The 23,870-nt window shown below is 41.4% G+C and overlaps 2 protein-coding genes across 2 annotated transcripts in view; both read left to right on the forward strand.

The window, feature by feature from the left end:
- Window positions 1-4,522, forward strand: part of ADAM9 (ADAM metallopeptidase domain 9) — a 34,141-nt gene extending 29,619 nt beyond the window's left edge. The window contains exons 20-22 of the mRNA XM_070765440.1: window positions 131-227; window positions 1,404-1,441; window positions 1,884-4,522. Coding sequence (XP_070621541.1) covers window positions 131-227; window positions 1,404-1,441; window positions 1,884-1,965 — 217 coding nt within the window. The 3' untranslated portion in view covers window positions 1,966-4,522. The remainder of the gene's footprint in view (window positions 1-130; window positions 228-1,403; window positions 1,442-1,883) is intronic.
- A 1,912-nt stretch (window positions 4,523-6,434) lies between these two features.
- LOC139175093 (disintegrin and metalloproteinase domain-containing protein 32-like) overlaps window positions 6,435-23,870 on the forward strand; it is a 31,408-nt gene continuing 13,972 nt past the window's right edge. The window contains exons 1-12 of the mRNA XM_070765978.1: window positions 6,435-6,576; window positions 8,220-8,305; window positions 9,586-9,647; window positions 11,727-11,805; window positions 13,370-13,446; window positions 15,699-15,888; window positions 16,631-16,696; window positions 18,329-18,400; window positions 18,686-18,852; window positions 20,068-20,149; window positions 22,063-22,199; window positions 23,546-23,744. Coding sequence (XP_070622079.1) covers window positions 6,507-6,576; window positions 8,220-8,305; window positions 9,586-9,647; window positions 11,727-11,805; window positions 13,370-13,446; window positions 15,699-15,888; window positions 16,631-16,696; window positions 18,329-18,400; window positions 18,686-18,852; window positions 20,068-20,149; window positions 22,063-22,199; window positions 23,546-23,744 — 1,287 coding nt within the window. The 5' untranslated portion in view covers window positions 6,435-6,506. The remainder of the gene's footprint in view (window positions 6,577-8,219; window positions 8,306-9,585; window positions 9,648-11,726; window positions 11,806-13,369; window positions 13,447-15,698; window positions 15,889-16,630; window positions 16,697-18,328; window positions 18,401-18,685; window positions 18,853-20,067; window positions 20,150-22,062; window positions 22,200-23,545; window positions 23,745-23,870) is intronic.

The following is a 23,870-nucleotide window of genomic DNA, read 5'->3' on the forward strand; positions in this document are numbered from 1 at the left end:
CTTCTCCTTAGTCTCAAGGGCAGCTTACAACATGTTAGCAATAAACACTTTTTAACAGAGCCAACCTATTGCCCCCACAATCCGGGTCCTCATTTGACCCACCTTTACTCAATTTTACCCATTTGTTTAGATGCTTTCGCAGGTCGGATACCGGTAGGCAGCCGGCTGTTCAGACCGAACGTCCACGCAGCTTTCCGTATTCTTCCAGAAGTACATCATCGTCCGGGGTAAGAACAGCAATATTTCCACTGTTTACAAATGTTGGTAGGTTTTAAGAAAAAAAATGGGAGGTGGAAGTCCGGTTAGAACTCCTTTGGGGGGTTGAACAACCATTTCACAGGGGTCAGAATGTCGCTACAGAGCACTGCACACCAAGACAACTAGACACAAGGACAGTTTTCCCCCTGAACGCCATCACTCTGCTAAACAAATAATTCCCCCAACATTGTCAAACTTTTTACTAAGTCTGCACTTCTATTTCTACTAGTTTTTTCTCATCATTCCTATCATCCTTTTCCTCCCATTTAGGACTGTATGACTGTAACTTGTTGCCTGTATCCCGAGATTTTTATTAACATTGATTGTTTCATCATTGCTTATTTGACCCCTACGACAATCATTAAGTGTTATACCTCACGATTCTTGACAAATGTCTCTTTTTCTTTTATGTACACTGAGAGCATCTGCACCAAAGACAAATTCCTTGTGTGTCCAATCCCACTTGGCCAATAAAGAATTCTGTTCTATTCTATTCTATTCTATTCCATTCCATTCTATTCTATTCTAGAAACATAGAAACATAGAAGACTGACGGCAGAAAAAGACCTCATGGTCCATCTAGTCTGCCCTTATACTATTTTCTGTATTTTATCTTAGGATGGATATATGTTTATCCCAGGCATGTTTAAATTCAGTTACTGTGGATTTATCCACCACGTCTGCTGGAAGTTTGTTCCAAGGATCTACTACTCTTTCAGTAAAATAATATTTTCTCATGTTGCTTTTGATCTTTCCCCCAACTAACCTCAGATTGTGTCCCCTTGTCCTTGTGTTCACTTTCCTATTAAAAACACTTCCCTCCTGGACCTTATTTAACCCTTTCACATATTTAAATGTTTCGATCATGTCCCCCCTTTTCCTTCTGTCCTCCAGACTATACAGATGGAGTTCATGAAGTCTTTCCTGATATGTTTTATGCTTAAGACCTTCCACCATTCTTGTAGCCCGTTCAATTTTGTCAATATCTTTTTGTAGGTGAGGTCTCCAGAACTGAACACAGTATTCCAATAGAATTCTATTCTATTCTATTTGCCAACAGACATTGTGCAATTCTTACCCCATTTCTTAACTACCTCTTGTAAAACCTAATTAGGACCCTCCCTTTGTTTCTTTCTCCCACACAGGTGGCATCGTCTGTGGACCAACAGCGTGTCCCACCAAGGTCAGTATTTGGGGAGAAGGAGATAAGCTGAGGGTTACAACACTTCCTCTAACTTGGTTTGGAGAAGGTTTTGTAGAAACGCTTAACAGATGTCTAATGCTGCTTTGGGGCTTTTGTCTATTCCAGCCCTCCCTCTGGCTTTGCTATGCTAATATGGGCCAGTTCTCAGGCCTAGCTGTTCTGAACTTGGTGTTCCCAAACCCCATAAAACATAAACTGATACAAAAACCCCCCCCATAACAACCACAAAGTCCACAAAGAATATGAATTTCACATTTACATTTTTCTCTCTGTGATATCCCCCTTTTCTTTAAAGTTAATTTGAGTCTTTTTTCTTTTCTATTCGACTGCATTGCTAAATTCCTTCCCCTGCCACGCCCACCAAGCCACGAACTGGTTGTAAAAAAAATTGGATTTAACTATTATTGTCTTTTCTTTATAGGCCTCCACCCCCGGCGGCGAAACCTTCAAGGGCATCGGAACCGTTTCTCCCCTCTCGACCGGCCCCTTTGCCCCCTGTATAAAACATTGTTTTGGCCTTTTGCAAGTCTGCAACCCTTCCCTCTCCCTTTCTTAGAACCGAGCTGCCTCAACTGTCCATCAAGCGACTCCGGAAACTCTCTTTTTTCTTCCTTCGGAAAGGAAACACAGAAGCAAACGCGAAATGCAAAAAACAACAACCGTGGAATGTAAACCGTTTTATCAAATTCCTCTCCAGGATCTGAAATCGCCGAGCTCGTCAAAACCGCCCAAGTCAACGGCTTTTGACCCGCATTGCTGGGCGATGTCAGCTTGAACTGGAACAATGGTTTGGATTCAAGGCCATCTTCCTTTTTTTAACGATTAGATTTAACCGCGTGAAACTTGACATATGCAATCCCACCTACCTGCCAGTCCCTGAGGGGGTTTTTTTTGCCGCCAGAAAATTAAATAAGTCGAGGGAAGGGGGTCCTGACTATTTTGAAGGATCAATAAGCTTGGCTCCGTTTCACGAAAGCCTCCTTTACGGTCCCGAAAAGCGTCATTATGGGTAGTATAGGGTTCCTCGTCTCCGGCGCTCCTGGTGCGTTCCCGGAGACTGGCGTGGGTGCGTGGACGTCCAGTAGACGCGCATGTATCGGTGTGAGATTTGGGTTCTGCGCATGCACCGGAAGCAAAATCTCGCTTGAGGACGCTCTCACGCATGAAACTTTGCCGATTTTCGGCGATTTCAAAAAAACGCCAAAAATCGGCGAAATCTCACGCATGCGAGCATCATGTGGGATTTCGCTTCCGGCACATGTGCCAGAAGGCGAATCTCACGCAGGTGGGCGCATGCACGCATCAGGGACATGGAGGTATATGTGCATCTCCCATTTCCACCACCCACACTATAGCGTGGTGCATTCCGGGTGCAAACCACTACTGATTTATGGAGTTTGGCTCGATGGGGAGAAAATAACCAGAGGTGGAGGCAGCTCTGATGGAGGGGCTGCCGGCTGCTATTCTTTTCCTGTGCCTTGGGAGTATTGTGGCTATTCTCGAATGATTGAAAAAATATTTTAAACAGGACACGATCCACGGAGAGGCGTGAAGATGCGTGCGGCACTTTAAATCTCGGGCAGCCCAAAAGGGGACATAAAAGTTTGAGGCTCGCCTGTCCTATGCTTCGGGGGTGCAGCTGTCCCTTCCAAATACGGAGCCAGGAGGGGGGCAAGCTATTCCCGGGGCACGTTTGACAGCTGCGTTTTCCCCTAAAAAGTTTTGCCTGCCTGCAGTTTTGAGCTTCGGCCAAACCCAGAGACAACGACGCTAAACGGCTTCGCGAGGATTGGAGCGCATGATGCTGAGACAACCTGAGAAAATGTGAAGAATGATGGCGATGCGCTCGTATTCTACTCTGCTTTGGACCCACTGAATTCAATGGGGACTTTTGTTCAGTGGGTACATGATTGCAAGCTTATCCAAGCAGGGCTGCCAGCCAAGGGCTCAAACTCTTTCATTGCTAACACTGACATTGTGGGGGTTTTTTAAATGAAAAAAGATAGAAGAATTGGCAGGAAAAAGAGATGATTATAAATAGAAGCCGCGCTGAGTCCCCAGGGATTGAGCGGGCATAGAAGTCAAATTAATAAATAATAAATGAATAAAATGATTCACCTTTCAACTCAGGTGTGCCCGTAGGGGTTGTGGTCAAAAAGTCCAAAGTGCCCGGCTGGTGATGTTGCGATAGAAGGATTTTTCCTTTGAATGCAGAATTGGGAATAGCTCCCATCATCAGCTTACAGGGGGTCCTCTGTTAGCGACCATTCTTGGGATCAGCAACTAGTCAGTAAAGTGACTAGATTAACTAGTCATTAAAGTGACTAAATTAAGTACAGTGGTACCTCTATTTACGAACTTAATTTGTTCCGTGACCAGGTTCCTAAGTAGAAAAGTTTGTAAGAAGAAGCAATTTTTCCCATAGGAATCAATGTAAAAGCAAATAAGGCGTGCGATTGGGGAAATCACAGGGAGGGTGGAGGCCCTGTTTCCTCCCAGGAGATTCCTAGAGAGGACCCACGGAGGCTTCTCCCCTCCTTTTCCGCCCCTGTTTCCTCCCAGGAGATTCCTAGAGAGGCCCCACAGAGGCTTCTCCCTGCCTTTTCCGCCCCGTTTCCTCCCAGGAGATTCCTAGAGTGGCCCCACGGAGGCTTCTCCCACCTTTTCCGGCCCTGTTTCCGTTCTTAGGTAGAGGTACCACTGTAGTTGCCAATTGAAGCCGCGATGGAGTTACGGTTCTTCCTTTCAACCTTGGCGCTGGAGGGTGAGGAATGGCTGTGCTTTTTCATCCTCTTCGTTATGCGCGAATAGTTGCTAAGTGAGGCAGTCGCTAAATGAGGGGGGGAAACCCCTCCTGCATTATGGCCACCAAACTTTGACTTTGTCACCAAGGCCTTGCAGACATTCCTGCTTTTTTGCCAAAATTGTGGCAGGGCACAATTGTACCACAAACCTCTGGGTACTTTCTTCTTGCTGGAAGTCAATGCAATCCATTCTTAGCATGTACATAGTTTTTAACACTGTGTGTGACTGTCAACACGTATTAAACAGCTAATTCTATCTCTGCTGGATGATCTTACAACTGTGTTTAATTAATATACCGGTATATACAGTGTGTATATATATATATATATTAGGGAAGTTTAAATCATTCCAGTTAACAAACACTAACTTAGGAAATTCGATGTATTAACCATTGTCGACGCCTCGAAATGATGGTTACAGGAATTGCCCACAACTAAACTAAACAGCTGACTAAAGAGCCTGGGTGGCACAATGGTTAGAGTGCAGCACTGCAGGCTCCTTCAGCTAACTGCTCGCTGTAGTTCAGCAGTTCAAATCTCACCACCGGCTCAAGGTCGACTCAGCCTTCCATCCTTCCGAGGTGGGTCAAATGAGGACCCAGATTGTTGGGGGGCAAGAGGCTGATTCTATAAACCGCTCAGAGAGGGCTGTAAAAGCACAACGAAGTGGTATATAAGTCTAAATGCTATTGCTAAATACGCTAATAAGGGGCCGTTTGCAAGTTCTCCTACTTAAACTGTTTGGTCCATTTTATTTGAAATTTTGAAAACGACATGAGCACCTGAACTCTGATTAGCCTGCTGGAAGAATCTAATTGATCCTTGCAAATGTTGCTTTTTCAGATCAATCAAGGATGGTTAAACATTGTTGAAAAAGATTCTGCTAAGGGTAGCTTTTGGGTGAATGGTTTGGCATTGCTATTCAGACAAAGAATTTGATCTCTCCTGGTGACACAGAATATACAGTATTGTCTGTTCGCAATGGACCCAGATTCTTGCAGATCACTGTATTAAAATACTGAAATACTATTCCATTCCATTCATTACTCTTACTCTATTCTATTGCAATCCGTTCTTCTTATTCTATTCTACTCTATTCCATTCCATTATTCTTATTATAGTCTATTCCATTTCAGTATCCTTATTCCTATTCTATTCCATTATTCCTATTCCATTCTATTGCATAGCATTGTATTGTTCCATTCTGTTCACTATTCTTATTCCACTCCATTATTCTTATTCTATTCATTTTCTATTCCATTCCATTATTCTTATTCTATTCTATTCCATTCATTACTCTTACTCTTCTTACTCTACTCTATTTCATTCAATTCTTCTTATTCTATTCTACTCCATTATTCTTATTCCTATTCTATTCCATTATTGCTATTCTATTCTACTTATTCCTATTCTATTCCATTATTCTTATTCCTATTCTATTCTCATTTACTCTACTCCATTATTCTTATTCCTATTCTATTCCATTATTCTTATTCCTATTCTACTCTATTCCATTTCATTATTCCTATTCCATTCTATTCCATTATTCTTATTGCTATTCTATTCCATTCCATTATTCCTATTCTACTCTATTCAATTCCATCATTCTATTCTATTGCATTGCATTGCATTTTATTATATTCTGTTCGGTTCTATTCCGTTCCGTCCCACTCCACTCTATTATTCTTATTCTATTCCATTCCGTTCCATTCATTATTCTTGTTCTCACTCTATTCTTAAAAAAGAAGAAGCAGGCATGATGAAACCGATGGTCCCAAAGGATGAAAGAAGAAGCAGGCATGATGAAACCGATGGTCCCAGAGGCGGCACCTGGACTTTCTGGTTTCCCTTGGAGCAGTGTTTCCCAACCTTGGCATCTTGAAGCGATCTGGACTTCAACTCCCAGAATTCCCCAGCCAGCTGGCTGGGGAATTCTGGGAGTTGAAGTCCAGATCGCTTCAAGATGCCAAAGTTGGAAAACACTGTCTTGGAGGACAACCGGCTTCTCCTCCCAGGGCAAACGCAGCGAAGGGGAGTCGCTCTCGCTCTCAAACCAGCCGCGGCCCATGAGACGTTCCCAACCAACCGCTTTGTGAGGGAAGGAGGCCGTCGCCCCCGTCGGGCGCGAAGGCCCCTTTGGCCCCTCAGCGCCGTTGCCTGCTCGCCCCGCCCGCCTTCCCCTCCCGCCCGTTCCAAAGCGGAGGCCGGACCGTTGAGCCGGCGGGTGGCCCGGCAGCGCCATGAGGCTGAGGCAGGGGCCCGCGTGGCCGCTCCGCCTTCTGGCCTTGGCCGCTCTCCTGGCGCAACGCGGTGAGCAGGAGGCGGGGGAGCCCACCTCCAGGGCCAGCCGTACCCCCCCCCCCCCCGGTCTATCCCCCTCGAGAGGCTCCGGCCCCGCTGGATGGGCCACGACCCTCGCCCGTCCGTCTCCTCCCCACCTGTCCTGAGAGGAAGAAGGGTAGCGGTTGCTGGAGGGAGGGAGGACGGAGTCATCATGATCCCCCCCCAAACGTTATAACCTATTTATTTATACATATATATCTGTTTATAATTATAATTGTGTCTGTCTTTCTGTCTCTGTCTGTTCTCTCTCTCCATCCATCCATCCTATCTATCTTTCTATCTATATCTAATCTATATCTAATGTCTGTGTCTATCTTCTATCATCTAGCTGTCCCTCTGTCTATATCTATCTATCTATCTATCTATCTATCTATCTATCTATCTATCTATCTATCTATCTATCTATCTATCTATCTCTACCTACCTACCTACCTACCTACCTACCTTCTATCTGTCTGTCTATCTGTCTCTCTCCATCCATCCATCCATCCATCCATCCATCCATCCATCCATCCATCCATCCATCTACTATCTTCTACTGTCTGTTTCTCTCTCTCTCTGTGTGTAAGTGTTTGTGTGTGCGTGTACACATGATGTGAATTGTATAGTTTATATGTTGGCACAGACACTTCATGTTGCTTGCCTTTCTTACAGATACATGATATGAAACTAACTTGTGTCCATCTTAGATTTTACAAAAAACAGCACACCAAAATATCAATGAACCTCATATGTCTAGGTTCATGCAAAACACTAAATGCTAAACTTTTACAAGCCACAATGGCTGGATTTACATTAGAAACTCAGATCCAGACAAAGCAAATCATATTTTGCTAGAGTGCAATATGGGCCATTCTTTGTCAAGTGGACCAGGTGTCCCCACTCAACCACCTCTGTCTGTCTGTCTGTCTGTCTGTCTGTCTGTCTGTCTATCTATCTACTTATTTACTTACTTACTTACTTACTTACTTACTTACTTACTTACTTACTTACTTACTTACTTACTTATTAGATTTGTATGCCGCCCTTCTCCAAAGACTCAGGGCGGCTAACAACAATATAAAAATACAATGTAAACAAATCTAATATTAAAAATAATCTAAAAAACCCCAATTTAAAGAACCACTCATACATACAAGCATACCATGTATAAATTCTAAAAGCCTAGGGGGAAGGGAAATTTCAATTCCCCCATGCCTGACGACAGAGGTGGGTTTTAAGGAGCTTGTGAAAGGCAAGGAGGGTGGGGGCAACTCTGATATCTGCGGGGAGCTGGTTCCAGAGAGTCGGGGCCGCCACAGAGAAGGCTCTTCTTGGTCCCGCCAAACAACATTGCTTAGTCAACAAAACCTTGCACATATAGTTCTTATGTGCATACAATTTTGCAAACCACAGTTTTATACCATAAGGAATATATGTGTAAAGTTTCACTGAAATTGAAGGTGGTCGAGTGGAGAAGATTCTGAAAATTGTTCCAATTGACAAAGAATTAGTTCATACGTGAACTAATTTTTTTGATAGGAGGGAATATTAAAAAAAAAAAGAAAATTTGACAATTCCAATTGTCAAATGAAACATTAATGGGCTTTCTCCCGGTTTTTCTTTTTTAGAGTGTCAAACATTTTTGCATATCACTTATCCCCTGAAGATAGCAGCCAACTCATCTGAAGATTGTATGGGCTCTGCTGTGGATGAGGTATTTATTTATTTATTATTCATTTATTTAGTCCAATACATAATACACATTGAAGAGAAAGATATGTAATAATATAAGTAAAGAAAAGAATAGAAGAAAAGATATAAAAGTATAGGTGAACATATTTGAAAGGAAGAAAAGATAAATGAGATAAGGAGAGACAATTGGACAGGGGACGGAAGGCACACTGGTGCACTTATGCACGCCCCTTACTGACCTCTAAGGGACCTGGAGAGGTCAATCGTGAATAGTCTAAGGGGAAAATGTTGGGGGTTAGGGGTTGACACTACTGAGTCAGGTAATGAGTTCCATGCTTCGACAACTCGGTTGCTGAAGTCATATTTTTTACAGTCAGGTTTGGAGCGGTTAATATTAAGTTTGAATCTGTTGCGTGCTCTTGTGTTGTGGTTGAAGCTGAAGTAGTCATTGACAGGTAGAACGTTGCAGCATATTTATTTATTTATTTATTTATTTATTTATTCATTCATTTATTCATTTATTCATTTATTCATTTATTCATTTATTCATTTATTTATTATTTAGATTTGTATGCCGCCCCTCTCCGAAGACTCGGGGCGGCTCACAATATGTGGGGTTTTAAATTGCATTTTGATTTATTTATTCGTTTATTTTATATACATATTGTTCTATCCCAGGCCTCCGCAGATTGAAATCCACATACTGATATTTCAAATCAATGTTTTAAATTTTTTTTAAAAAAAAATGTTTCTTGTGTACAGTATTTCAATTTTGAGTCCTTCTTGGTTAAAAGCAGGGATGTCCAACTGTGGCCACTTTAATATTCATGAACTTCAACTCCCAGAATTCTCCAGCCAGCCTGGGGAATTTTGGGAGTTGAAGCCCAAAAGTATTAAAGTTGCCAAGTTACCTCTTCTTTAAAGTCTTTCAGTTGAAGGCATATTTGCTTTTTTTTTTTTTCAAATTTCCCTGATTTAAAAAAAAACTACAGACCTTTCTTTCAGATTCTTCTCTCATTTTGGTTTAATGGACTGTGTTTAAAATTTGTGTTAGACTGATTTGTTTAATGATTGTCTGGGGGAATTCTGGGAGCCGCAGTCCATACATATTAAAGATGCCAAGGTTGAAAAACATAGATTTCAATCTTTCCTTTAACTTTTTAACTGCCTTCGTGTCCAGTATCAAACACTTGCTTAAAATGGACCTATTCCGTAATCCTTAACTTTTATCGCATATGATTGTGGTTTATTCAGCTGTTTCTAACAAATTGCTCTTTGCTTTGTTTTGCTTTCTATATGCAGAGTGTTCAGGCTTACACTCTTACCATAAATCACAAGAGATACACTGTCTACCTGAAACAACAGTGAGTTACTTCCTCTTTTCCAATATTTATTAACTGGATTGTTACATGCTGTTTTTTATCATTGTTGTTAGCCGCCCCGAGTCTGCGGAGAGAGGCGGCATACAAATCCAATAAATAAATAAATAAATAAATAAATAAAAAAATAAATTAGCCTTGTGTGAGTCAAATTCACTAGCACATTTTATTGATCAAGGTTGAAGAAACACTGGGTTGGAGGCTCTTGTTGAATGTAAGGTACTTTGCTCATTGGATTCGCCATAGTGTTTAATATTTTATATTCTACATTTGAGAGTATATTTGAGTGGTGCGGCAGCCTAAGAGGTGGCGCTCCCGCCTCACAGTCAGGAGTTCGATTCACCGGTTTTTAAAATAGGAAATAATTAAGTAGTATGTTTTTACCCATATAATGCTTTAATCATTTTAATCATTCTCTAGAACTGAACTTTTATAGCAATGAAAGAAAATTGAGCTACTTGCCTAATCGGTTCTCCTACTGAGCCTTGTGGGTTCAGCACAAAACCTTAAAATGTTTCCGTGCTCCTCAACCAATAATGCTTTCTATCATTTGTCCATTTTGTGGCTATTCAAATAATGGCACTTTTTGTATGTAAAGAAATGTTAACCGGAACTAAGGAAGAAATTGAAACTTATTGCAAATAATTTGACCCCCTAAATGGTGGTGGGGTTTTTATTGGTGTTGGGCAAGTTTTCTTTTAAGTATTTTTTTGTTTGTTGTTAATTTAGTAAATAAACCAATAAAAAAAATTATATTAAAAAAACAAATAATGTGACTTATGTTTATGTTTATGTTTATTTAGATTTGTATGCCGCCCCTCTCCGCAGAGTCGGGGCGGCTCACAACAAAGTGCAAAAGACAATTTACAACAAATCTAAATTTCTACTAAAAACATTTAAAAAACCCCATTTCTAAACACACATACATACATACATACCATTCATAAATTGTATATGGCCCGGGGAGATGTCTCAGTTCCCCCATGCCTGACGACACAGGTGGGTCTTAAGGAGCTTACGGAAGGAAAGGAGGGTAGGGGGGGAGGGTAGGGGGGTAGTTCTAATCTCCAGGGAGAGTTGGTTCCAGAGGGTCGGGGACGCCACAGAGAAGGCTCTTCCCCTGGGGCCCGCCAACCGACATTGTTTAGTTGACGGGACCCGGAGAAGGCCCACTCTGTGGGACCTAATCGGTCGCTGGGATTCGTGCGGCTTAATCAACTGAAAAAGAGTCCTATTTGAAAACCTATCTTGGTCAGCAAGCCACTCCCACCCAGTCACATGACCTTTAAGCCACTCCCTGGTCACATGGCTAGAAGCCACACCCACAATATAAGCCACACCCACAGTGTGGTAGTAAAAATTTTTGCAGCCCTTCACCGGTTACATCCGAACTGAAACTTCACCACTGCACGGCAGTCCTTAAGTTAGTAACTCTGTTGTTAAGCTACTCTGGCTTCCCCATTGGTTATAAAGGAGATCACGTAACTCCTGGATTTGCTTAATAGCAGTGGCAAAAAAAAAAAAGGTTTTAAAATCCGCGCAACTCGCTTAAGACCCACCTGGCTTAGCAGCAAAAATTCTGCTCCCAATTAATTATTATTTATTTATTATTTAGATTTGTATGCCGCCCCTCTCCGCAGACTCGGGGCGGCTCACAGCAAAATAAAACAATTCATCAGAAATCTAAATTGTAGTTTAAAATATTTAAAAACCCCATTGCTAAACAAACATACATACAAACATACCATTCATAAATTGTATATGCGGTGGGTTTTAAGGAGCTTTCGGAAGGCAAGGAGAATAGGGGCAGTTCTTATCTCTGGGGGGAGCTGGTTCCAGAGGGCTGGGGCCGCCACAGAGAAGGCTCTTCCCCTGGGGCCCGCCAACCGACATTGTTTAGTTGACGGGACCCGGAGAAGGTCAACTCTGTGGGACCTAATCGGTCGCTGGGATTCGTGCGGCAGAAGGCGGTCTCGGAGATATTCGATAATTGTGGTCGTAAGTCGAGATTTGCCTGCACTTTCTGATACCAGTTTGACTTCTGTTTCATTGGTTGCCCCACAGATCCTTTCTGCCAAATGATTTCATGATTTATACCTACAACCCCGGAGGTTTTGTGCAACCCACTTTGCCAGAAATTCAGGTAAAGATGTGTTTTGTCCTCACACGATTCAAACAATGGTTTAAATTCCATTAAACCGGTGGTAAAATCTATTTCCCTAACAGTTAAGAAGTACTTGCTCCGCTTGTGCACGCACCCCCCCTTCATGCACAATTTTCCACCCTCTGTCCATGCGCAGAGTGTAAAAAACAAGTGAATGGTGATGTCACGGAGAGCGGGAGGAGCCCTAGACCAGTGTTTCCCAACCTTGGCAACTTGAAGGTATTTGGACTTCAACTCCCAGAATTCCCCAGCCAGCAAATGCTGGCTGGGGAATTCTGGGAGTTGAAGTCCAGATATCTTCAAGTTGCCAAGGTTGGGAAACACTGCCTTAGACATATCCAGTTTCCACAATGGCTCATTTAATGGTTTAGCCTCCAGTCCCCTAATAATCTTTGTTGCTCTTCTTAGAATTTTCTAAATAGTTTAGGGCAGGGGTAGGCAAAGTTGGCTCTTCTATGACTTGTGAACTTCAACTCCCAGAATTCCTGAGCCAATCATGCTAACTCAGGAATTCTGGGAGTTGAGGTCCACATGTCATAGAAGAGCCAACTTTGCCTACCCCTGGTTTAGGGCTTTTAAAACCGGAATTCACACGAAATAGAAATATCTATCTATCTATCTATCTATCTATCTATCTATCTATCTATCTATCTATCTATCTATCTATCTATCTATCTCTATTCCTATTCCTATTCCTATTCCTATTCCTATTCCTATTATCTGTCTGTCTGTCTATCTATTCTATCTATCTATCTATCTATCTATCTATCTATCTATCTATCTATCTATCTATCTATCTATCTATCTATCTATCTCTATTCCTATTCCTATTCCTATTATCTGTCTGTCTGTCTCTCTAATCTATCTATCTATCTATCTATCTATCTATCTATCTATCTATCTATCTATCTATCTATCTATCTATCTATCTCTATTCCTATTCCTATTCCTATTCCTATTATCTGTCTGTCTGTCTCTCTAATCTATCTATCTATCTATCTATCTATCTATCTATCTATCTATCTATCTATCTATCTATCTATCTATCTATCTATCTATCTATCTAGCTATCTATCTAGCTATCTATCTAGCTATCTATCTAGCTATCTATCTAGCTATCTATCTAGCTATCTATCTAGCTATCTATCTAGCTATCTATCTAGCTATCTATCTAGCTATCAAATTTGTATGCCGCCCCTCTCCGTAGACTCGGGGCGGCTCAAAACAGTAATAGAAAAACAATGTACAATACAAATCTAATAATTAAAACTAAAAACCCATAATTTAAGAGAACATACACACAACATACCATACATAAAGAGTATAGGCCTGGGGAAGTTATAAAATAGCTTCCATAAAATAGCGACTTGGAACCCCAGAACCCCGTTCAGTTTGGTGGGAAATGAAATCATTGTGGTTAATAATAAGTTCCAGATCAGCTGCAAAAGCCCATAAAGCATATCAATTGTCCAAGTAACTAGGGCCAAATTTTGGAAAAATGCATGATTATGTTAATTATTTCTTTTTTAAAAAAAATATGTAGAATGAATGCTTCTATGAAGGGTATATCCAAGGCTTCCCAAACTCTGTGGCAATACTCAGCACCTGCTCTGGGCTCAGGTAAGAGATTTACTTTGGAAAATACTGTATTTTGCAGAGAATAAGACGGACTTTTTTCCCCTCTAAAAGAGGCTGGAGATTTGGGCACGTCTTATATCCTGAATGAAGCTGTTTCGATGCTTTTTTCCCCAGCCTTAATGCGCTGCTAACGATCTTCCTGGCTTGCAGGATATTTTCATGGCTACTCCGAAGAAGTTATTTTTCCAGCCCTAAGTCTTGGCAGGCTTGTTTTATTATTTTTTTCCTTTATTAATCAGATTTATTTATTTCATTGCTACTCCCTCCTAAAAAGGTTTTTTCAGCCCTGACAGGCTACTTTGCTTACCAGCTTGAAGGTGTTTTCATTACTACCAACAAATCCCTGCCCACCCCACCCGGATAAGACGGAGTGGCTGTGGGTTCTGTCTCCCAAGGACAATCCCATCTGTCCATCCATAACCCTGGGGTGGGGGGATTATTGACCCCCTCAGGGAGGGTGCGCAACCTGGGCGTCCTCCTCGATCCACAGCTCACAGTAGAGAACCATCTTTCAGCTGTGGTGAAGGAGGCGTTTGCACAGGTTCGCCTGGTGCACCAGTTGCGGCCTTATCTGGATCGGGACTCACTGCTCACAGTCACTCATGCCCTCATCAGCTTGAGGCCCGACTACTGTAACGCTCTCTACATGGGGCTACCTTTGAAAAGTGTTCGGAAACTTCAGATCGTGCAGAATGCAGCTGCGAGAGCAATCATGGGCTTCCCTAAAAATGCCCATGTTACTCCAACACTCCGCAGTCTGCATTGGTTGCTGATCAATTTCTGATCACAATTCAAAGTGTTGGTTATGACCTATAAAGCCCTTCATGGCATGGGACCAGAATATCTCCGGGACCGCCTTCTGCCGCACGAATCCCAGCGACCAATTAGGTCCCACAGAGTTGGCCTTCTCCGGGTCCCGTCGACTAAACAATGTCATTTGGCGGGGGCCAGGGGAAGAGCCTTCTTTGTGGCGGCCCCGACCCTCTGGAACCAGCTCCCCCCTGAGATTAGAACTGCCCCCACCCTCCTTGCCTTTCGTGAGCTCCTTAAAATCCACCATTGCCGTCAGGCATGGGGGAACTGAGATAACTTTCCCAGGCCTATACTGTTTATGTATGGTATGTTGTGTGTATGTTTTCTTAAATTATGGGTTTTTAGTTTTAATTATTAGATTTGTATTGTACATTGTTTTTCTATTACTGTTGAGAGCCGCCCCGAGTCTACGGAGAGGGGCGGCATACAAATTTCATTCATTCATTCATTCATTCATTCATTCATTCATTCATTCATTCATTCATTCATTCATTCATTCATAAATAAATAAATTCATTCATTCATTCATTCATTCATTCATTCATTCATTCATTCATTCTACCTATTCATCTGGCTAGCATCCTTAGTCTGATCAGCTTCAGCACATTATTTTATCCCCTGGTTACGGCTGAGAAAACCCTTATCACTGTTAATCATGACACACAATATCTCCATCGTCACGTTATCAAGATTTGGACATTAGGATCACGCGGCCACTATTTGTAACCATCCCGTCTGGCTTCGTACAAGCACAGACAATAGGGGAAGGTAGATTCCTTTTTTAAAATGACGACATGATCCCCTTAAGGAATACAACGACCTGCTTAACAACTCTGGCAATTCACTTAGCAAATGACTCGTTCAGGAATAAAAATTTGGTGCTCCATTGCAATTATCGGTCATGTTCCTCCCCGCACAAATCCCAGTGACCGGTTAGGTCAAACAGAGTTGGCCTTCTCCGGGTCCCGTCGACTAAACAATGTCATTTGGCGGGACCCAGGAGAAGAGCCTTCTCTGTGGCGGCCCCGGCCCTCTAGAACCAGCTCCCCCCAGATATCAGAGTTGCCCCCACCCTCCTTGCCTTTCGCAAGCTCCTTAAAACCCACCTCTGTTATCAGGCATGGGGGAATTGAAATTTCCCTTCCCCCTAGGCTTATAGAATTTATACATGGTGTGCTTGTTTGTATGATTGGTTTCTTAAATTGGGGTTTTTTAGATTATTTTTAATATTAGATTTGTTTACATTGTCTTCTTTATTGTTGTTAGCCGCCCCGAGTCTTCGGAGAGGGGCGGCATACAAATCTAATAAATAAATAAAATAAATAAATAAATTTCCTGACGAATAAATCACAGGGAGGGAAAGAACGGTTTGCAAATGGACGAAAAAAAGTCTTGTGCCCTAACCATGTGGACGTTTTCAGGGGAGTGCTGCAATTTGAGAATGTCAGCTACGGCATTGAACACCTGGAGTCTTCAACGACTTTCGAGCACCTGATTTATGAACTAAGCAGCAAAAACGGCAACGGTCCAATTTGGACAGAAAATGTCACCCACGTGTACAACCCAACGAAGACCAAACATGCATCTTATAAACTGCTTTTGGATACTATGGTCAGTGCTGGGCGTCATTTCCCTTTTAAAGCGGTGTTTAAAAGTGTTTGTCCTGTTTATGTACTAGGGATATGTCTTATCTACCTGCCGAAGTTCTCAAGATAGCTGTGGTCTATACCAAGGGGTCTTCAAACTTGGCAACTTTTAAGACTTGTGGACTTCAACTCTCAGAATTCTCCAGCCAACTATGCTATGCTGGCTAGAGAATTCTGGGAGTCTTAAAGTTGCCAGGTGTGATGACCTCTGGTCTATACTATGGGGCTGGTGCAAAGCAACTCCCATGACAATTTAATGACTAATATGTCTACTCTTTCTTTACATTTTTCCTGCCCTTCTTTAAAGCTCCATTGCAAAAGCCACTGGCCAAAACAGAATATTTCTCGTTGAATAGTAAAGCAGCCATTTCCTCTTTAAATCTTGCTCAGTTCCTTCAAAGGCTTTGTGTGAGACAGAGAATCGCACCTCTGGCTCCCTCTTGTGGACATCTCTAACAGTAACTCTTAAAGCTGTAGTGCTTCAATACATACAAGCATTCATTGTTAACTGGTTTTTATATTGCCAAATCCAAGCTGTTATGTACATAGTACTAACAGATTTCCCTTAGTAGCATAAATTTGGGCTCAGTTGGGGTTGTATGTTGAGCAGTACCTGCACTGCTATGTTTGGCGGGCTGCTAGAATAGTACAACACCAGCCGGTGAAATACAGAAGCATTGCTAAAAAAAGAATTTGTCTATTCTCAGCCGCTGTCGGATACCACTAAAAGTCACAGGTACATAGAAGTCTATGCTGTTGTGGACAATGTTTTGGTAAGTCTCTTAACTGTCCAAAATTTTCTGACCCAGAATTCTCTAAGTATCCCCAACCGTCATGACTTAGTATCATAAAAAGGTAAAGGTTCCTCTTGCACATACGTGTTAGTTGTTCCCGACTCTAGGGGGCAGTGCTCATCTACGTTTCTCAGCCAAAGAGCCAGCGCTGTCCAAAGACGTCTCCGTGGTCATTTGGCCAGCATGACTAAATGCCAAAGGCGTCCTAAATGCTGTTACCTTCCCACCAATGCAGTCTCTATTTTTCTACTTGCATTTTTTACATGCTTTCAAACTGCTAGGTTGGCAGAAGCTGGGGCAAGTAACAGGAGCTCACTCCATTATGCTGCGCTGGGGATTCGAACTGCCGACCGTTCTGATCGGCAAGCTCAGCGTCTTAGTCACTGAGCCACCGCATCCCCCTATGACAGGGGTAGGTAAAGTTGGCTCTTCTATGACTTGTGGACTTCATGCTAGCTCAGGAGTTCTGGGAGATGAAGTCCACATATCATAGAAGGGCCTACTTTGCCCATCCCTACCCTATGATACTATCATTATCATCATTATCATTAAGTTTAAGTTTAATTGGATTTGTATGCCGCCTCTCTCCGAAGACTCGGGCGGCTCACAGCATATACAAAAGACAACAGTAGATCAATCCAATTAATATACATAAAAACAATCCTTAAAATTCTAATTTTAAAAACTTCCATTAACATCCATTCAACAATCATACTAAAAACATTTGTTGGTCAGGGGGGAAGATCTAGAAACCCCAGGCCTGGTGGTTTTTAAACTCTTTCAGAAGGCAAAGAGGGTGGGGGCAGTGTGAATCTCCAGGGGGAGCTGATTCCAGAGAGCTGGGGCCACCACAGAGAAGACTCTTCCCCTAGGTCCCGCCATCATCATCATTATCATATCATTATCATTATATCATTATTATTATTATTACCATAACCATTATCATTATCTTTATTGCCATTATCATCATTACCATTAATCAGTATTTAATTTAATTTAATTTAATTTAGTTTAATTTAATTTATTCGACTTCTATGTAGCCCAATCCCATAGGACTCAGGGTGGCTTACAACAATAAAAAATAATACAATAGTACAATAACAAAAAGAAGTCAAACATCAACAGTAGATTAAAACCTCATTATAACCCTAACGAACCCATTATAACCCCCCCAAAAAACTGTCTAACAAACATACACACCAGCCAAATGTATATCATATTAATGTTAACATCATTAATATATTAATACATTAATGTTAATATGTTAATATTACTAGTATATTAATATAAATATAATATTAATATCATTAATATGATATTAATATTAACATTAATATCTGAGTCTTCGGAGAGGGGCGGCATACAAGTCTAATAAATTATTATTAATTATTATATTAGTGTCATAGATGGTACTAATTTATTTGATTTGTGGTGGTGGTTGTATGGTTTAAATGCAGAGTAGACATTAACTAAGGCATGTTGTTGGGGTGAACTGGGAGGGCAGCTCTGACCTAAGCCCCCTTTAGCTTTGAATGCAAGGGCAAGTAATAATTGCCTTCAAAAATAATAATACTGTAATTGCAAACTCTCTTTGAACTTCTTGTTTTCCAGTTCAACTATTTGGGCGGAAATTCTGAATACGTAACCGCAAACGTTGTGCAGATTATCGGATTTGTTAATAGTGTAAGTTAAGGTCTGGTTTTCTCTCCAATTAACTTCGGGTCTGGGTGCATTTTAGTCTTAATCCTAAGAGTTTTGATGTAGAACTGTTCTTATGAGCCGTGGTGGTGCAGTGGTTAGAAGGCAGTACTGCAGGCTACTTCTGCTGCCTGCCGGCTGCCTGCGATTTGGCAGTTTGAATCTCGCCAGTCTCAAGGTTGACTCAACCTTCCATCTTTCCGAGGTGGCTCAAATGAGGACCCAGATTTCCTTAACAAAAAAAAAGAAGATTTATTCATTTCTTTTCAGATGTTTGCCGACCTTAACGTAACAGTCGTACTTTCCTCTTTGGAGTTCTGGACAGACAATAATAAAATCTCGATCGAAGGAGAAGCCGATGATATTCTCCGAAGGTTTTTGCAATGGAAAAATTCCTACCTTGTTCTGCGGCCTCACGATCTGGCCTTTTTGTTTGTGTAAGTGGAAAGAAATTAAAAGCCAATCCTGTTTTTCCTTTTGATGTCTGTCTGTCCGTCCGTCCGTCCGTCCATCCATCCATACATACATGCTAATATATATCTATATCTAATCTCTGTCTGTCTGTCAATCTAATGTAATCTATATTATGTCTGTCTATCTACCTATCTATTCCATCTAATCTATATCTAATATATCTACCTGCCTGCCTGCCTGCCTGCCTGCCTGCCTGCCTGCCTGCCTGCCTGCCTGCCTGCCTGCCTGCCTGCCTGCCTGCCTGCCTGCCTACCTACCTACCTACCTACCTACCTACCTACCTACCTACCTACCTACCTATCTATCTATCTATCTATCTATCTATCTATCTATCCATCCTAGCTAATATATATCTATATCTAATCTGTCTGTCTGTCTGTCAATCTAATCTAATCTATATTATGTCTGTCTGTATGTCTCTCTCTCTCTCTCCCCCTCCTAGCTAATCTATATCTAATGTCTGCCTACCTACCTACCTACCTACCTACCTATCTATATCTATCTATCCATCCTAGCTAATATATATCTATATCTAATCTGTCTGTCTGTCTGTCTATCTATCAATCTAATCTATATTATGTCTGTCTGTATGTCTATCTCTCTCTCTCCCTCCCCCTCCTAGCTAATTTATATCTAATGTCTGTCTGTCTATCTGCCTATCTATTCTATCTAATCTATATCTAATATATCTGCCTGCCTACCTACCTACCTACCTACCTACCTACCTACCTACCTATCTATCTATCTATCCATCTATCCATCCTAGCTAATATATATCTATATCTAATGTCTGTCTGTCTATCTACCTATCTACCTATCTATTCTATCTAATCTATATCTAATATATCTGCCTGCCTGCCTACCTACCTACTTACCTACATACCTACATATCCATCCTAGATAATATATATCTATATCTAATCTGTCTGTCTGTCTGTCTGTCTGTCTATCTATCAATCTAATCTAATCTAATCTAATCTATATTATGTCTGTCTGTATGTCTATCTCTCTCTCTCCCCCTCCTAGCTAATCTATATCTAATGTCTGTCTGTCTGTCTATCTATTCTATCTAATCTATATATAATATATCTGCCTACCTGCCTGCCTGCCTGTCTATCCATCCACCCATCCATCAATCCACCCATCCATTTATCTCTTTCTCTCCCCTTTTGCTATAGGTACAGAGAGAAGCCAAATTATGTGGGAGCAGCTTTTACAGGGAAATTGTGCATCCGAAATTTTGATGCTGCTGTAGCTCTGGTACCGTACCACAGGTTTTTCTGCAGGGTTAAACATTTGATTTTGAGGTTTTTTTGGGTTAAGGTGCCATCACTAGATAATAAAAGATATCAGTAAAAGAAAAAACACCCCCCCCAAAAAAAACATAAAATAAGAATTCCCTTGAAATCATCCTTGTACAGGAAGGCTTTGCCTTATGTCCATTCATCCAGCGTCCATTTAAAATTACATCAACGCTGAATAAATAGTTGTATAACTATTTGGGGAGGGGCGGCATACAAATCTAATAAATTAAATTAAATTAAATTAAATTAAATTAAATTAAATTAAATTAAATTAAATTAAATTAAATTAAATTAAATTAAATTAAATTAAATTAAATTAAATTAAATTAAATTAAATTAAATTAAATTAAATTAAATTAAATTAAATTTTAAATTAAATTTTAAATTAAATTAAATTAAATTAAATTAAATAATTAAATTAAATTAAATTAAATTAAATTAAATTAAATTAAATTAAATTAAATTAAATTAAATTAAATTAAATTAAATTAAATTAAATTAAATTAAATTAAATTAAATTAAATTAAATTAAATTAAATTAAATTAAATTAAATTAAATTAAATTAAATTAAATTAAATTAAATTAAATTAAATTAAATTAAATTAAATTAAATTAAATTAAATTAAATTAAATTAAATTAAATTAAATTAAATTATTACCAATTCTTCAAGTACCGGCCATCATAGCACTCTTGAGATCATGTGTGTCAGAGTCCCAATTAACATTCGAGAAATAAATTAGAGTCCAAACCTTGGCCTTCTTCCAAGTTCCAATTTATTAACAGAGCCCTGTGGGATACGAACTGTAGTCAGCCCGACACTAACTTTTCCTACAGTTCTCCACCCCGGTTAAGATTCATCCCTTGTCCCCACATGCACAAGTTCATCACATGGACCACTTCGGATCTCTCAACGTCCACCATCCTCCCCAGTACTTCCGGCTGGTGCTGAACAAAAGATGACCTTGAATCTTCTGGAAAGAATTGTTGTGGCTAGTATTTTCTCCTCTCATGCAACCAGCCCCTCCCCAATTCCCACAGTACTTTGCTACTTGTGGCAGGCCAAAGTCTGAGTTAGATGAATAGATGGGGCAGACAACTATTCAACTTCTGGGCGGCCGAACTTACTAGCCTGCGTCGAGAGATACATTCTTTGCAGAGTTTGCTAGCGCTCCCAATAAAGGAATCTTTGAGTTAACTTCAGAGCAGGGGTTCTCAACCTTTCTAATGCCGCTACTCTTTAATACAATTCCTTGTGTTGTGGTGACCCCCAACCATAAGTCTAGCGCCAGTTCTCCCGACAGAGCTTTCAGCTGATTGGCCGGAAGGTCAGAGGGACGCTCCCACTGTAAGCAACTGATTGGTCGGACTATAAAAATATGTTCCAAGGTGTCAGAATAGAAGCTTTAGTTCCTGACACCAGAGGAAATTTGTCTTTTCTCATGAAGGTCTTAGGCGACCCCTGTGAAATTTATTTATTTATTTATTTGATTTGTATGCCGCCCCTCTCCGCAGACTCGGGGCAGCTAACAACAGTAAAAAGACAACGTAAACAAATCTAATATTAAAAATCTAAAAACCCCAATTTAAGAGATCAGTCATACATACAGTCATACCATACATTAATTTTATAAGCCTTGGGGAAGGGAATATTTCAATTCCTCCATGCCTGATGACAGAGGTGGGCTTTTAAGAGCTTACGAAAGGCGAGGAGGGTGGGGGCAACTCTGATAAATGGTCACTTGATCCCCAAAGGGGTCCCAACCCCCAGATTGAGGACCCCTGCCTTGGAGGGTTTGTCGTGTTTGGAGAGCTGGGTCAGAACAGAAACACTTCGGTTCCTTAGTCTGGTGTCTCTTCTTTCTTCTAGTACGAGAAGGCCATCACCCTGGAGACCTTTTCGGTCATCCTGGCCCAGCTTCTGGGTTTCAGCCTGGGCATGGAGTATGAAGACGGCAAAGAATGCAAATGCCCTGGACTCGTCTGTATAATGCACACCAGCGCAATGCAAGTACCTCCATTATTCACATTATTATTATTATTATTATTATTATTATTATTATTATTATTATTATTGATTGATTGGTTGGATTTGTGTGCCGCCCCTCTCCGTAGACTAACAACAGTAATAAAAAACAGCATGTAAATCCAATACTAAAACAACTAAAAAACCCTTATTGTAAAACCAAACATACATACATACAAACAAGCATACCATTCATAAATTGTAAAGGCCTAGGAGGAAAGAATATCTCAGTTCCCCCATGCCTGACGGCAGAGGTGGGTTTTAAGGAGCTTACGAAAGGCGAGGAGGGTGGGTGCAATTCTAATTTCCGGGGGGAGTTGGTTCCAGAGGGCCGGGGCCGCCACAGAGAAGGCTCTTCCCCTGGGCCCCGCCAAACGACATTGTTTTGTTGACGGGACCCGGAGAAGGCCCACTCTGTGGGACCTAACCGGTCGCTGGGATTCGTGCGGCAGAAGGTGGTCTCGTAGATACCCTGGTCCGGTGCCCTCTCCATAGACTCGGGGAGGCTTCACAGGTGGAATAGAGCTAGGAAGCCAGTGATGGCAACGCTTTTTTTTCGCAGGTGCTGAAAGAGCGTGCGTGTGTGCTATCGTGCTTGCACAAGTGCCCACACCCATAATTCAATTCCTGGGGAGGGCAAAAACAGCTTCCCCTGCCACCCGGAGGCCCTCTGGAGGCTGGAAATGGCTTGTTTCCCAATTTCTGGTGGGCCCAGTAGGCTCATGTTTCACCCTCCCCAGGCTCCAAAGGCTTCCGTGGAGCAGGTGGAGGGTAAAAAACGCCCTCCCGCATCCCCCCTGGAGGCTCTCTGGAAGCCAAAAACACCCTCCCAGAGCCTCTGTGCAAGCCAACAATCAGCTGGCCGGCATACACATGCATGTTAAAACTGAGCTAGGGCAACGGCTCATGTACCAGCAGATATGGTTCCGCATGCCACGTTTTTAATAGGAAAGTGAACACAAGAAAAAGGGGACACAATCTGAAGTTAGTTGGGGGAAAGATCAAAAGCAACGTGAGGAAATATTATTTCACTGAAAGAGTAGTAGATCCTTGGAACAAACTTCCAGCAGACGTGGTTGGTAAATCCACAGTAACTGAATTTAAACATGCCTGGGATGAACATAGATCCATTGTAAGATAAAATACAGAAAATAGTATAAGGGCAGACTAGATGGACCACGAGGTCTTTTTCTGCCGTCAGTCTTCTATGTTTCTATGTTTCTACCTGTGGCGCCCATGCCATAGGTTTGCCATCATTGGGCTAGATGCTAATGTCACACATGTTCTTTTGCTTTCTTTCTTTGTTTTCTTTCTTTCTTCCTTGCAGTAATTCAAATGGAATAAAAAAATTCAGCAGCTGTAGCATCGTCGACTTCCAAAACTTCTTGAAGTTCAAAAGCGCCCCTTGCCTTTCCAATCGGCCCAATTTGAAGCTCTACTCTCCGGAGAAACTGCCCAAGGTCAAAGCCACTTGTGGGAATGGCATTTTGGAACCGGGAGAGAAGTGTGATTGCGGGAGCATTGAGGTGAGTATCTGAGAAGCCAGTTCGTATGTGTTGTTTGGAATATGTGTGCTGTCTTCTTCCAGCAGCTCAGGAGGGGTTGTCAGAAGGGAACATAAAATCCATGAATGTAGGATTAATTCTCACTCC

The sequence above is a fragment of the Erythrolamprus reginae genome, chromosome 12 (assembly GCF_031021105.1).
Source record: "Erythrolamprus reginae isolate rEryReg1 chromosome 12, rEryReg1.hap1, whole genome shotgun sequence".
Taxonomy (NCBI): domain Eukaryota; kingdom Metazoa; phylum Chordata; class Lepidosauria; order Squamata; family Dipsadidae; genus Erythrolamprus; species Erythrolamprus reginae.